Here is a 13,642-nt window from a genome sequence, read left to right as displayed (position 1 = left end):
GTGATAGGGACACGGTTTCCGTGGAAAAGTACAAAATAATAAAAGTATATATATAAATAAAATTTAAAAAGCTAGTTGCAGCCTTGCAAATAGTAACAAGTCTTTTCAGAGTCTTTTCAAAGCCATATAGTGTATGGTCAGCATTAGAAGTTTACTTTGTAAACTGGGCAATTGTTGGGAATCGGTTCGTTAAATATAAGTGAACCTGCTCCTGTCAGTTTAGTTGCAGGTGAGTTGGAGTGATTCGATTCACTCTGAGGAGTCGGTTCGCTCGGATGAATCGAACTCTCCATCACTATGTAAACAGAGCGGAGTGCCTGCCCTCGCTCCGCCCCGCTTCCCGCGTGCCCCCCCTCCCCTCTCTCCACTCACTCACCACACAAACCTATTAAGTGGCAAAATTCAGCACAGAAAATGGCGACGGCGGGGAGCCGGACCTCGTCGTCAGGACCGTTGGACTCGAGCGGCGGTTTAGACGCGGGGAACTCTCCGCGTGGAAGCTCCAGCGTGCCCGGTCTCCCGAGCGGTGCCGCCGGCAAGGCGAAGCGAAGCGCGGCGGAGAGTTCGCAATGGAGACGTAAAGAACTGCGGAAAGTGCGGAGCGTGGATCTGGACGGGTCCGAGTCGCTGCTGCTGGCTTCCGAGAGCGGGGCAGCTCCCTCAGCCGCGGCGGCGCAGCTCCACTTCTTATCCGCGTCCTCTCCCGGCGCAGTGCAGGCGACTCTCCTGCAGCAGAGCCACCGCGTCCAGCACAGCAGCAGCAGCTCCCTGACTGAACACCCGCTCCTCGATAAGCAGAGCAGCGGCGGCAGTCTGGCCGCAGCCGCGCAGGAATTGCTTAAAACTTCTTTCAGAAGCAGCAGCGACCAACTCTGCGCTGATAATGCTGCAGCCGGAGCTCCAGGAGAACTGAACCAGCAGAGGTAAGAAAGATTCAAGGCTGATAATGAGCATTTTTGGGGCTGATAAGGAGATTTTTTACTCCAGTACTGTCTCTCTGCCGCTGCGATTCACCTGGATAATGTGTCTGTAAAACTTGTATAAACTGTAAAGTAGCTCTAAGAAGTTCTCAGAAACTCCAGCTCGTTGTTCTACTGAAGTCAGACTCTGAGTTCGAAACTGGGGCTGAACAATCTGTATGATATGTGATCGATATTAGTCCTGTCACGATAAGATTATTATGTGGACGATATATCGTCCCAGAAACTTTTGCCTTATTTTATATATTTGCCATTTAAGAACATTTAATACTGCAGACATAACCATAAATCAAAATTTAAAGCAATTACACACTTTTTCTAAGTTGGCAGAAATTAAATTAATTATAGTTTATTAAAAATGCAGCTCTGGAAAAAATGGAAAAGAGACCACTTTAGTTTGGCTTGTGATCATCCATCTTCTTCTTAATTCCTTTTCAATTTGGTAAAATCAAAGAAACTTATGATTTAAGTTGTCTCTTATTTTTCTCCAGACCTGTATATACTTTTTTTCTTCACCTTCTGCAGCCTGCCCACACTGTGTGTATGGAGTTGTAGTTATGGAAGCATTGGTCTTGTATATCATGCCTGTCTAAAATACTGTTCATTTTATATATGTGAACAAACATACAAATAAACAGCTAAATAAACATATGTTAATTTCCATTTGTTGTACAATAAGTCGATAATGTACTTATCGTGGCAGGCCTAGACGATATTGATCTTTCATCACTGTGTACTTTTCTGAGCATCCTGTAGATATAGCTGTGATATAAGTGTTGGTACAGAGTTTTAATTACAAATCCTCTCTTATTGCACCGTGATTTGGGGTGTGTGATGTATCACCCTAAACTAATATCACAATATTTCTGTTTTTGTGATAACAATATTTTTTGATACTACAAAATACTACTCCAACAAAATAAATGTATATAAATAAATGCATAAATAAATTTTAACATAAAAATAATGTAATGTAGCCAAAAAACTGTACCAAAATACTAAGTGCAGTTATACAAAAAGTACCCTTTAAGCTTAACAGTCAATAAAAGACTGCTTGAATTACAATATTGACAAACTATCATCAGTGTTTGTCAGATCAGTACTGTTTAATTGGTTTGGGTACAGCACGTTTTGATTTAGGATAACAATTTTCAAAAGCAGTTGCTGAGAATCTGCCTCATGTATTTTTGTCTGTGTCAAAATATCACAGCAAATATTGTGATTATAATATTCATATTTATCTAGCTGCATCTCATTTGTTTTTATGTTCGGTTTGATGCTCATCCAAAGTGTCCTATTAATTATTAATCCATAGCATAATTTATTGCAGAACTAATGCTGTTTTCCCATCATATGAAATTAGACCTATTTATTAGAATACTACTCATATGCATATTATGGAGCATTATTGATCTGCATTTCTTTTACATATTGTATTTGCTGCATGGGTTGTATTGACGTGGTTGGGTGTTATACTTTTCTCTTTTTCAGTTTTTATTTTGTACCATAAAACTGGGTTGTTTTTTGCTGAGCATCCTGCTCCAATCAGAATCACTAAATCCGTGTCGCCCACCTGCTGAGGTGGGCCCCCAGATGTTATCAGCTTAGTAGAGTTGCGCAGTTTTTGATGTGAGGGGTGAACAGCTTTAAATCTTTCTGATCTGTCTCCCAATATTAAACCACAAAGATGAGGATAATATCATCCAAACATGCATTTATGTGTTTAAGCATTAAAAGCCTTTAATTTATCAGACTGGACGGCTTTGATTTACATTAGCAGCGATTTCGGTGTTTCGTGGTTCAGCTTTGGTAGGCACTCCAATGTTGCATTTAATTCAGGAATCGTTTTACTGCTGTAAGTATAGGCCTGTGTATTACTCTGTCGTGGCTGGAGGTCTGCTTTTTACGTCCATTAAGTTACATTGAATATGATAAATATATATTGCCCTATTAGAATTGCCCAGGTGATCCAGCAGGAGTGCTTAAGACAATATTAACTCTGGCACAGCCTACACAATGGCTCTTAAACTAAACCCAACACTTCTCCAGACCATGTGTATATGTACTCTGTCACTTTTCCCATAAACAAACTTGCCTTAATATGACCTTGGGTTGTTTCCTAGACAGGAATTGAACCTAGTCCTGGACCACATATCTATTTTAATAAAGAATATTCTCATTCACAATGCCAAGCCATAAAAAAAGCCACAAAAATGAGATTTGTGGTTTGATCAGTGTTTTTTTTCCCCCCATCTTTAATTGTTATCCACTTCAGCACAACACAAAGTGATGCAGGCACCTTATTTTCACTGTTGGGAGCTTGTTTACTCAAGGTTGCCTAAATGATTGCCCCCCTGCTGGCTTTTTCCCTTAAAAGGAAAAGCTGATGGTAAACATTGATGAAGTGGAGCTCAGAGATCTGGAAGTGCCCTCATGTCAGAAAGTGGCATGTCTGTACAGTTGCGTGACATGTTGTTATGTACATTTATTATTATTTTTTTAATGTAGATAAATGTATTTTTGAATATTTGGGTTTGTGAGTTGGGAGTATATTTGGAGGATTGTAAGCTGATGGTTTCTGCAACTGTACCAGGTATGATTAACGAGCAGGAGGCTGAAAAGTGAAGGAATGGCTCAGAAAAGCTCATTATCTGGGTTGGTTGTCCAGGAAAGTGGGTTAAGCCACCCCTGAGTGTAAGTAGAATTCCAGTAAAGCCGAATAAAGAGTGATGCACAGAGATTATATTGCATTGGTAGATGATTAAAATTAGCTTTTATGGGCAAGTGTGGCAAATTATTATTACTTTTTTTTTTTAAATCAAAAAACATATTATTAATTATTTTGAATTAAAAAAGCTCTATTGTAAATAGGCATATCCTGATAATTACATTGATTTATGAGACATTGACAGTCAGGTTCTTAGCAAGAAAATGTCCATTAATGTTAAGGAGCCAGTTTATGGATGTTTAAAACAGCATTTTTTATTATTATTATTTTTTAATGTAGAATATTTCATTGTTTTATACTGTATATCCATTCTCATATCTGAATATACTTAATAATTAAAAGTTTATTGCTCTTTTAATGGGTGTACATGCACTGTAATGCTGTTATATAAAGGATTATTTTGACTAGGTCAGTCACAATAATTATTGAACCACTGCTATTGCATGACTGTCTAAAAAAGGCAGTTTACTGTTATATATGTAAACAAACACAATAAAAAATGATTGAGGTAATTTCCATTTATTGTACAATAATTTAATCATGTAATTATACATGTAATTGTGACAGCCTGTATTGTGAATATTATTAGATTTGACCAATATTTCAACTGGATATTTGATGTATTTACACAGTTGTCTGTAATGTTAGTCCAAGTAGATCCTGTTTTGGGATTTTGTGGCTGTATGGCTATTGTGATTGATTGATTGGCCACTAGTTTCTGTTGGTGCAATTATAGCTAATTCCAACACTTTTTTAATTTATGAATTTCTAATTCAAGCCTTTAGTGTGTGTTTCTGTTGTTCACTGATGCTAAACCAGATTGTGGTTATAAAATGTTTTGTGTTACCCTATTTTTAGTCAGACTAAATCGGGCTGTATACCAGATATACGTGAGTTCTGTATCTTTTTGTTTTTAAGCAGGCAGGTGCTTTCCTTAGCTCCACTCTGTTTACTTACACTTGCATGTTAGAGACATAAAGGCAATCTGAGTCACAGCAGCCCGTTTTGCGTCAGCGCCCTGATTCACTTACCGTCACGTCCCCTCAGGTGAGAAGAGGAGCAGCAGGTTCCTTTGTGCCTATACACGGCTGTCTCTCCCCCCGAACAAATGTCACAGGTAGAAGCTCTTCTCAAGACAGGTGTTGAAAAGCTTCCAGAAACAGATGTTTGGCTGTCTCCGCGCTCCAGCGTTCGGGATGAGCCCATCTGTCTGTACACGGTTGCGCGGCGTCTGCTCGAGGGGAGATCAAAAGAAGTCGGCTTCTCAAACGTCTCATCGGGTTGCCACAGTTTTAAAGAAGCTAAATTATTCAGAGCTCGGGATCGCCTTTGTTTCCTTTGAAGGCTTCCCGCTTGATCACTGTAGGGACTGTTTCATGTGAAGAGCCAGGGGTCACTTGGCCATGCAGGTTAAATTTCACTCGGCCAAGTTGACGAGAAACACCTCCGACAGGTTTACTGAGACAAATCTTTAGTGGTAAATTATAAATGTAACAGATTCTTTTTGGGCCATCTTCTTTAAATTAGTTCTGGTGATGCACTGATCTGATCAAGTGGATTTGTTTCATTTCTCATACTAATCCTTTTTAAAATAGATTATAGTATGACGTATAGCTATACATTATATACGACTGAACAGTGGTTGGGTTACATTAAGTATATACAGCTCTGGAAAAAATTAAGAGACCACTTCAGTTTCTGAATCAGTTTCTCTAATTTTGCTATTTTTAGGTAAATGTTTGAGTAAAATGATCACAGTTGTTTTATTCTATAAGCTACAGACAACATTTCTCCAAATAAAAATAGTATAATTTAAAGCATTTATTTGCAGAAAATGAGAAATAGCTGAAATGGCAAAAAGATGCAGAGATTTCAGACCTCAAATAATGCAAAAAACACAAGTTCATATTCATAAAGTTTTAAGAGTTCAGAAATTAATATTTGGTGCAATAACCCTGGTTTTTAATCACAGTTTTCATGCATCTTGGCATGTTCTCCTCCACCAGTCTTACACACTGCTTTTGGATAACTTTATGCCTGCACTCTTGGTGCAAAAATTCAAGCAGTTCAGCTTGGTTTGATGGCTTGTTATCATCCATCTTCCTCTTGATTATATTCCAGAGGTTTTCAGTTTGGTTAAATTAAAGAAACTCATAATTTTTCAAGTAGTATATGATTATCCCATCTGTGTATTCTGAAATGTGTAGATTTATTGTGATTTTTATATTTTTGCTATATCTCCCACCCCAATGCACAATTGTTGCAAAGATAATCTGTTCCACTCATTCTGCTAAGTGATGCTCAGGCATTAGAAGGTAGGTAAAAGAAGAACCTTTATGATCCAAAAGTGATTATATATGGCCTAACTCAAAGGACCTTTGGTCATACCTTTTTATTTTTCATGCTTAAGTGTATGTTTCCGCTACTACAAAACAAATAATTTAAAGCAAGTGCCTTAGCTAAGCACTAATAATGGATTAATGCTCAAGATTGGCCATACATGAATACGTTTTACAGCAAGAAAAAGCTGAATCAGACCATCCCTAGTTTGCTCCTTTGCCATTTTTAGAGTTTATACACAGATCTGAGCTCTTACCTCAAAGCCAGTCATTGTTGTTTTTAGATGTGGGCTGTATTTCCTAACCAGTATCAGCTGATCATTTAGCAATGGATGGGCTACAGCTGCAGTGCGAGCGGCAGGGCCTAGAGTTTCCTTTACAGTGGATTGAGTTGGTGTGGCTCCACTGGGTGTTCCCAGCCCACAGGATCGTAATTAATTTGTTTGCATTTCCAGCGGATGTGGCAGAAGTTCTGACATTCTGGTTTACAGTAGACAGCCGGTCAGATGCGGGATAAGATACCTCCCCTGGAAAAGAAAATACCACTGCTCTTTAATCTAGTCAAGTTAAATACTCTATGATTGCTCAGTAGTGTGAAACTAAACATGGGAGGTTTGTTTGGACAGAGACTGTAAAATGCTGTGGAAGTTTTTAACTGAAACTGAAATATTTAGTATAGCAGTTGAACAAGTTCACAGTGATTTTCTTGGCTGTAGAGGATTTTTCTGCTGTTATCTGCTGTTCCTTCACCATGGGATTGAGTCATGATGGCTCAACTTTGACAGATACTGTACTTCCCTGAAGCCCTACACCCTCTATTCTTGGAAGAAGTGTGCAAATAATGAAAATATACACCAATCTGTCACACCATTAGCACCACTGAGTGATAAAGTGCAAAACCTTGAACTACAGTGGCACCAGCCAACTGGGTGGGATACTTGGATGCAGTATTCTGTACCTCCCAAATGTGGTCCAAAAAAATACAAAAAGTATACTGAACTGGGTCAAAACATCTCCTAACATCCGTCGTGTTTTGTGGGGGGTTTCTGATATCAAGTAAATGATTTAAGAAGCCCAAGAATATAAGACACTTTGAGAAGGCATCAATCGTTACGACTAGACATTTGGGTCCGAAAGTTTCCACAGCATCAGGCAGGTCTTGCAAGGCGTTCCCAGTATTCAGTAGTCTGTACCTACAAAAAGTGCTAAAAAAAAAAAAAAAGACAACCGGTGAACTGGACTGGGTCAAAACATCTACAAAACATCAGGCAGGGTTTGTGTAGTGTCCCCTGGGATGCAGGATTGTGTACCTACCAAATGTGGTCCAAGAATGGACAACCAGTAAACCAGGCTGGATCGAGACATCTCCAAAATATCAGGGGGGCGGGGATTGTCCATGGCATTGTAGTATTCTGTACCTCCCAAACGTGGTCCAAGAAAGTACAAATAGGAAACCGGACTGGGTCAAAACATCTCCAAACATCAGTCAGGAGTCTTAAATATGGTCCAAGGGTTTTAAGACGCATTGATATGATCCGTGGAGGTACAACCTAACAACTTACAGACCTTATTAGGGGATCTTCTGCTAACATAGTATTGGTGACACATATCTCAGGTCACCTTCAGAGGTCTTTTGTAGGCCATGCCCACTCATTATTAGGAAGGAGATACTAATGTAATTGCTGATCAGTGTATAATAATTGAGGAAATCTGTGGGGTTATGGATTGAGACATTTAGAAAGGCTACATGTTTAGAACAACTAATTAAAAACTCCATAATGTAAGTAGTGTTTACTGACCTTTTCCTTATTTTTAGCCACATTAGCATGTTTGTGAGCTCAAGCTCTTTCTTTAACCTTTATGTTAGTAGGCCACACTGTACTGTATGTTCTAATGTACTGTGTGTATGGTGTGGACGTGGAAGTAGGTTAATTCCCCAGATCCTGGTTACAGTAATGTATCTGGAACTCCGTCTCTTGTGTCTTTACACACATGACGAGAGCGCTGTATGTGACTCACCACCACCAGCAAGCTTGTAAAAGAGGTTTTGACAGACTTGACTTCATAAAACTGACCTTCTCGGAGCTGCCCTCAAATTAGCTGTGGCCCCACATCTGGAGCCAGAATGACTTCAGTGCTGAGGTACGAGCGAAGGAGGACACTCAGCCTGCCTGCCTGCCTGCCTGCCTTAAACTTGGCACAGGGACGTGCTGTAGGTTGCGGCAGTTCCCATGGGAAACCTCCTCCTGGGAAAGCGATACGGTAATAAGAATTTCCGAGAGCTTTATGAAGTCCCAGGGCTTTTATTGGAAGCCCTCATGACGGATATACCCTGGCAGAAGATAAAATAAAGAGTGGGAACGTATACAGACAGGCGGTCTCTTGAACCTGCTGGGAGGCTGGTGTCTAGTGCTAGTCTAGTGAATGAGTCAGTGACGTTTGCGTGTGACATGTGACACTTTGGCTCTTAGGAATAAAGCAGGATTTGGTGGAGACCGGGTTTCTGCTGTTGACTGAAGGTTCCTTTGTCTTCATTGGAGATATTTGTATTAAAGTTGTTTAATGTGTTTTAATTGCAATATGTAGCATGTATTAGGGGTGGGTGATATGGCCCTAAAATAATATCACAATATTTCATGGTATTTTCACGATAACTATACTCAGCGATACTTGGCGATACGACAAAACACTGATTTTTTTCACAATTTTTCAGGGTATAATATTGTTCACAATATTATTCACCCTTAGCATGCATTATTTTTAAAATAAATGTACATTATACAAATTGAACATGAACAAAGTTTTACCACAGGGGACAGCTTGGCAACACCCATACCTGTATATGTTGAGGTGTTATCTTGTGAGAGTTTGAACAAGGCCTCATAGTGGGTGCCAGATGGATAGATGGGCAATATTATATCGTATACAATATATCGTGATACAGAAATATCGTGATATTAAAAATCCATATCGTGATAATAGAGATATTCTGTCTTAAAAGTAGTCTATTATTTACTGTGAAGCTTCAAGTGTATTTATTGTATAATGTTTTTAGTTTGCAGTTTATATGCATGCACTAAATATTCTGCAATATTTTTGCTGCATTATATTATTTTTTGCTATATTATTTATGTTGCCACATTATGATTATGCTGTAATACTATTATACTATATTCCTGAAATTAATTAATTATTTTTCTGTTTTCCTATACCGTCAAGTATATCGTTATTGCAAAAATACCCTTAAATATCGTGATATTATTTTAGAGCCATATCGCCCACCCCTAATAGATGGGACATTTAATTTAAAAAGTTATGTGAAATATTAGAAGATTCCACATTCCACAGTATCACAGCAAGTGTACCAGGAATAGGTCATAGAGGGCTGGTCCACTGTGGGTGGTAATGATCGTGACTGGTGGTGACTGGCTCCAATTGTCCATGCAAAACCACCACAAGTTGCCTTCTCTGGCAGAAGTCACATCCACTTTCAATGCAGTATTCGAAGCTTCACATCCATGCATATCCTACAGGTCTGTGCAGTGTTTGTTTGCATCCAACATGGTACGAGGCAAAAGTCATGGGGCATGATAATAGTTGCTGCCCCAGGACTTTTGGAATGTCTGTGTCTAAACTACCTTGACTCATCTATGTCTCCCAAATATCACAAAACTTTTAGTAGAAGGGAACATGAAAAATTTTCGTAAAGTGGATTAAAGTGTTCTGGTGGTTATGGGAACCAGTCCCTTCAAAAGGTGGGCCACACATTACTGCGAAGTTATGAAACAAAAGAATAATAGAGTACACAATATATTGTTTCAGCAAAGTCCTCGTAATCTACTTACATGCAATAAATAAAATCACAGGGCATGCAATGTCAGATGCAGTGTCAAAAAGTGATATCAAACATATTTAAATAGATATTTAAATATTTGATTTTTGAAAACACTGAAGACACAATATCTTCCAGAAGCAGATATTATCTACACATTATAATTTATTTTATTCCAATCCCGGAGACATTGAGTGCGTTATTAATTTAATGATTGACTTCTGGTCAAATCTAGGTACAATGTCTATATATTTTTAATATCACAATATATATCACAGAAAAAGTGCAGTGTAATTGACATAACAGTATCATTTTGCTATCATGCAGCCCTACACATAGTTATAAATTGACTAAATATTATAGTAGTTGTAAAAGTTTTGGCGTAAAACTAAAACAAAATCATTCATAGTGATAAGATACATAATATGATGAAAAATATATATTCTCAGCTTCAAGGGGAACTAGCGTTTGTTCCGAAATTTGTGCATGCTGGTGTTTAGATGGCAAAATGCATTCAGACTAGTGCCTTACTAACAGATTTGAGAGCTTAAAAGAGGGAAAATATGGTTTCTGATTAATACAAGTATCTGCAGATATCATTCTTACAGTATTGGTATCTGTATCGGACATGAAAAAGTAGTATCCTGCCATTCTAATTGGTGCACCCTTTACTGCCAATCTAACACACAATGTCAAGGTTTTGATAAGACTGCCTTGATATGCAGAATCTACTGCTGGCATGTTCCAGTATGTGCGCATTCACCTTCATTTTCAAAGTCATAGGAACTCCTGGATATGTGTAGAGGCTAATGGTTATCGTGAGCTGTTGTTTGGGATTACTGGTGTCTGAAGTATTCTGTTGCTAGGCAGGCAAGGACAAAAATGTTCTGAAATCTGAATCCTTTGAATTGGGGGTCAGAAGCCAGTCTTTATCTCACTGCACCTTGTTCTGTAAAGCCTAATACTATTTCTGGTAATTGCTGATTTTTTTAAAGGTGGAATTTAATTGCAAAGCTACTTCATTTTACAGCCTAATTGAAGCTGTAGAGAATAATTGTGTGTTGTGAGGCTTTATGTAATTTGACCATTTTCTTAAACGTTACAGAGTAAGACTCATTGCTTTGACAGACACTGAATGTAGATTTCTCCATTTTAGGGATTTTGCAGTAATGTTATTATTGAGGTGGGCAATATGATGATTATACTCAGCATGCGAAGGCATCTGAATAAGGTCACTGTTGATTTTGACGGCAATCATGTATCGTGATAAATATTAAAAATTCTTTAACTCTCATGATGCAATATTGTAAGTATTAAGTTAAAGAAAATCCCTTTTCCCTCTTTACCCTGAGATTTTAACAATACACTGTGTTGCTGGAAAAATCTATGTGTCTATGTTTATTTCTGATCGCTGTGGAGCCTTTCTGTTGGCTCATTCATCTTATATCAAAATTCCAAGAACATTAGATACATTTTTATAGCAGTCATAGGTTTTTGTGTCACATCAACTATATTTTCGGTCTTTTTGATAAGATACTCAGTGTAAGAAAGTATACTCAGTGAAAGTGGTCTTAACTTGAGAAAGTTAACTCAATGAAAATTGTCTTGGGTTAGAAAGTTAGCTCAATGAAAATAGTCCTAGGTTTGAAAGTTAGCTCAATTAAAATGTTTCTGTGTTACAAATTTAACTCAATGAAAATGGTCTTGGATTAGAAAGTTAACTCAATGAAAATGGTCTTTGGTCAGTAACTTAACTTTGCAAAAATAGTCTTGCGTTAGAAACTTAACTTGTTTCTTTAGGTTGTCTCAGACTTTATAAACTGAACAGTGGTAGTGACTAGGTTATAGCCTCTACCCTGTAAACCTAGCTGGTGTCTGTGTGTAAAAATATTTGCCCTCGCTCTGCAGAGTGTTTGGGGGCTCCTGAGAGCCGGCTTGTTTTGTCTAACCAGTCGAGGCCTCTTCACGGTCACCAGAAACGGCCTGTTTAAAGCCCGGGGTTAGCTGAACGCTCATGCCTGGACGGTAGCAACAAAGGCCCGGATATTTCCATACCCATTAGGCCCTGTCGATCGGCACAGGGGTCCCCCCTCCTCCCAGTTTCTGTTTAGTTAGCAGCAGGACGAGGCAAGCTAGAGATTACATGTGAAAAGTAAACACACGGGTCCCTGACTAATCAGACCCAGATTACTAGTTAAAACAACACGTCTTGTGGAGGGGCCTTCGCTAGATGCCCTCAGCACATACACATGACAGGGCCATGCTGGTTTTAAGACTGACCCTGGTCTGAAAATAAGCCACATCAGCATGCTTCACTGATGTCTGAAGATAAGAGACTGGATGATGTTAATGCATGAACTGGGCGAGGGAGAAGGCAGCTCTTTAGTTCCGGGGAGCATGACTGAGGCCTCGGTGGTTCTTCAATTTTATGATGGATTTTAGAGAAGAGTTTTAAACAGTGCTGTTTAGCTTTGAACCTTGAAACCAATTGTGGGTCATGGTGTTTGTTTTTAGTCACTTGTAGTTGAAATAACTACAATAAAACTATTTGTTAGGGATGCAACAGTATAGGACTTTGTTGCCAATATCCAGTACTTTTATGCATGTGCATTAGGGCTGCACGATATATCATTTAAGCATCGTCCTTATGATGTGCGCATGCGCAATAGTCACCTAAGGCAATTAAATGGAAAACGTCAGATTGCAGTGTTTTGATTCTTGACACTAAAAAAAGAAGATAAACAGTGTTGTGTTGTAATTTTTTTTGTGTGAACAGTGCTGTCTCTGTCTCTGTGTGAGTGACAGGCTGCTGCTGCCTGAGAAGCAGGGGGAAGGGGGAGGGGGAATAAACACGAGGTAACCGCATGGCCTCCACATGGCTGGACACGTGCTTGTAGATATATCAAAGTGAAACACTATGATATGCGATTCAATACTTGTTCCAGTTCCAAAAAAATGATTGATTTCATGCAAATATTTATGTTTTGTGTTGTTTTTAAACGCCGACTGCTAGATCTCCTCAGATCCCAGTGTTCTGATTAGATAAAAAGTAAACTTTTCTTTTTTTCTCAGATTTATGCCTTTAAATGTGATTAAAATGATTGCATAATCTCTGCATCATGGTACTCATCATATAGCCAGGTTCTTGTCAATACACAGTCCCAGGCCATTTGTTGAATACTGCTGGATGGCTGTGGCAACACCTGGGAATAACTTATGTGATTGCTTACCAGTATGATTCTGAAATTATTGTTCATTCCTAATATTGATGGAGGTACAGAGAGGCTACATACTGGCTGCTTCAAGAATCTGCATTTAGTTTATTGAATTCTAGTTTAGACAGACTAAAACTGTCCATCTTGTACTGTACATTTACGTAAAGTGTCTGAGTCGGCCCTGCTGTACTGTAGTTGTATTGTAGGCAACAGATCAAACTGACACGGCCCAAATAGAAGAGCATTGTTATTAAAGAGTGGGATGCTTCTGGCATAGAAATGAAACTCCTACACAAATATACTGTACATGCACTCACTTGTCTGCCAGTGTAGAAGAGCATTGTGTGGGATGGAAAGATCATGCATATGAAAAATCATGTCGTGCAAGTGTCTGAAGTTCACTTGTTTTGGTTTTTGTTTATATTTTTAAGAGGAACCCCCAAAATTCCAGTATTCATCAGGGTAAATCAGTGCATCAGAACGAAACTACAGACCTTCTGATTTTTGGGAAGTGAATGTAACTCGATATTTTGAAACAAAATGGAGAG

At 38.7% G+C, this 13,642-nt stretch overlaps 1 protein-coding gene across 3 annotated transcripts in view; it reads left to right on the top strand.

Annotated features, from left to right (window-relative positions):
- The first annotated feature begins 369 nt into the window (after positions 1–369).
- The window catches only part of map3k1 (mitogen-activated protein kinase kinase kinase 1, E3 ubiquitin protein ligase), a 63,455-nt gene continuing 50,182 nt past the window's right edge, over positions 370–13,642 (top strand). For 2 of the 3 annotated variants that reach the window (XM_015607366.3, XM_049469014.1), the window contains exon 1: positions 371–923. In XM_015607366.3, coding sequence (XP_015462852.3) covers positions 415–923 — 509 coding nt within the window. In that variant the 5' untranslated portion in view covers positions 371–414. Of the gene's footprint in view, positions 924–13,642 lie in introns of all 3 variants that reach the window. The other variant, XM_049469015.1, reaches the window with a different exon arrangement.

This window comes from Astyanax mexicanus, chromosome 20, assembly GCF_023375975.1.
Source record: "Astyanax mexicanus isolate ESR-SI-001 chromosome 20, AstMex3_surface, whole genome shotgun sequence".
Classification (NCBI taxonomy): Eukaryota; Metazoa; Chordata; class Actinopteri; order Characiformes; family Acestrorhamphidae; genus Astyanax; species Astyanax mexicanus.
This window is presented reverse-complemented; position numbering and strand designations above follow the sequence as displayed.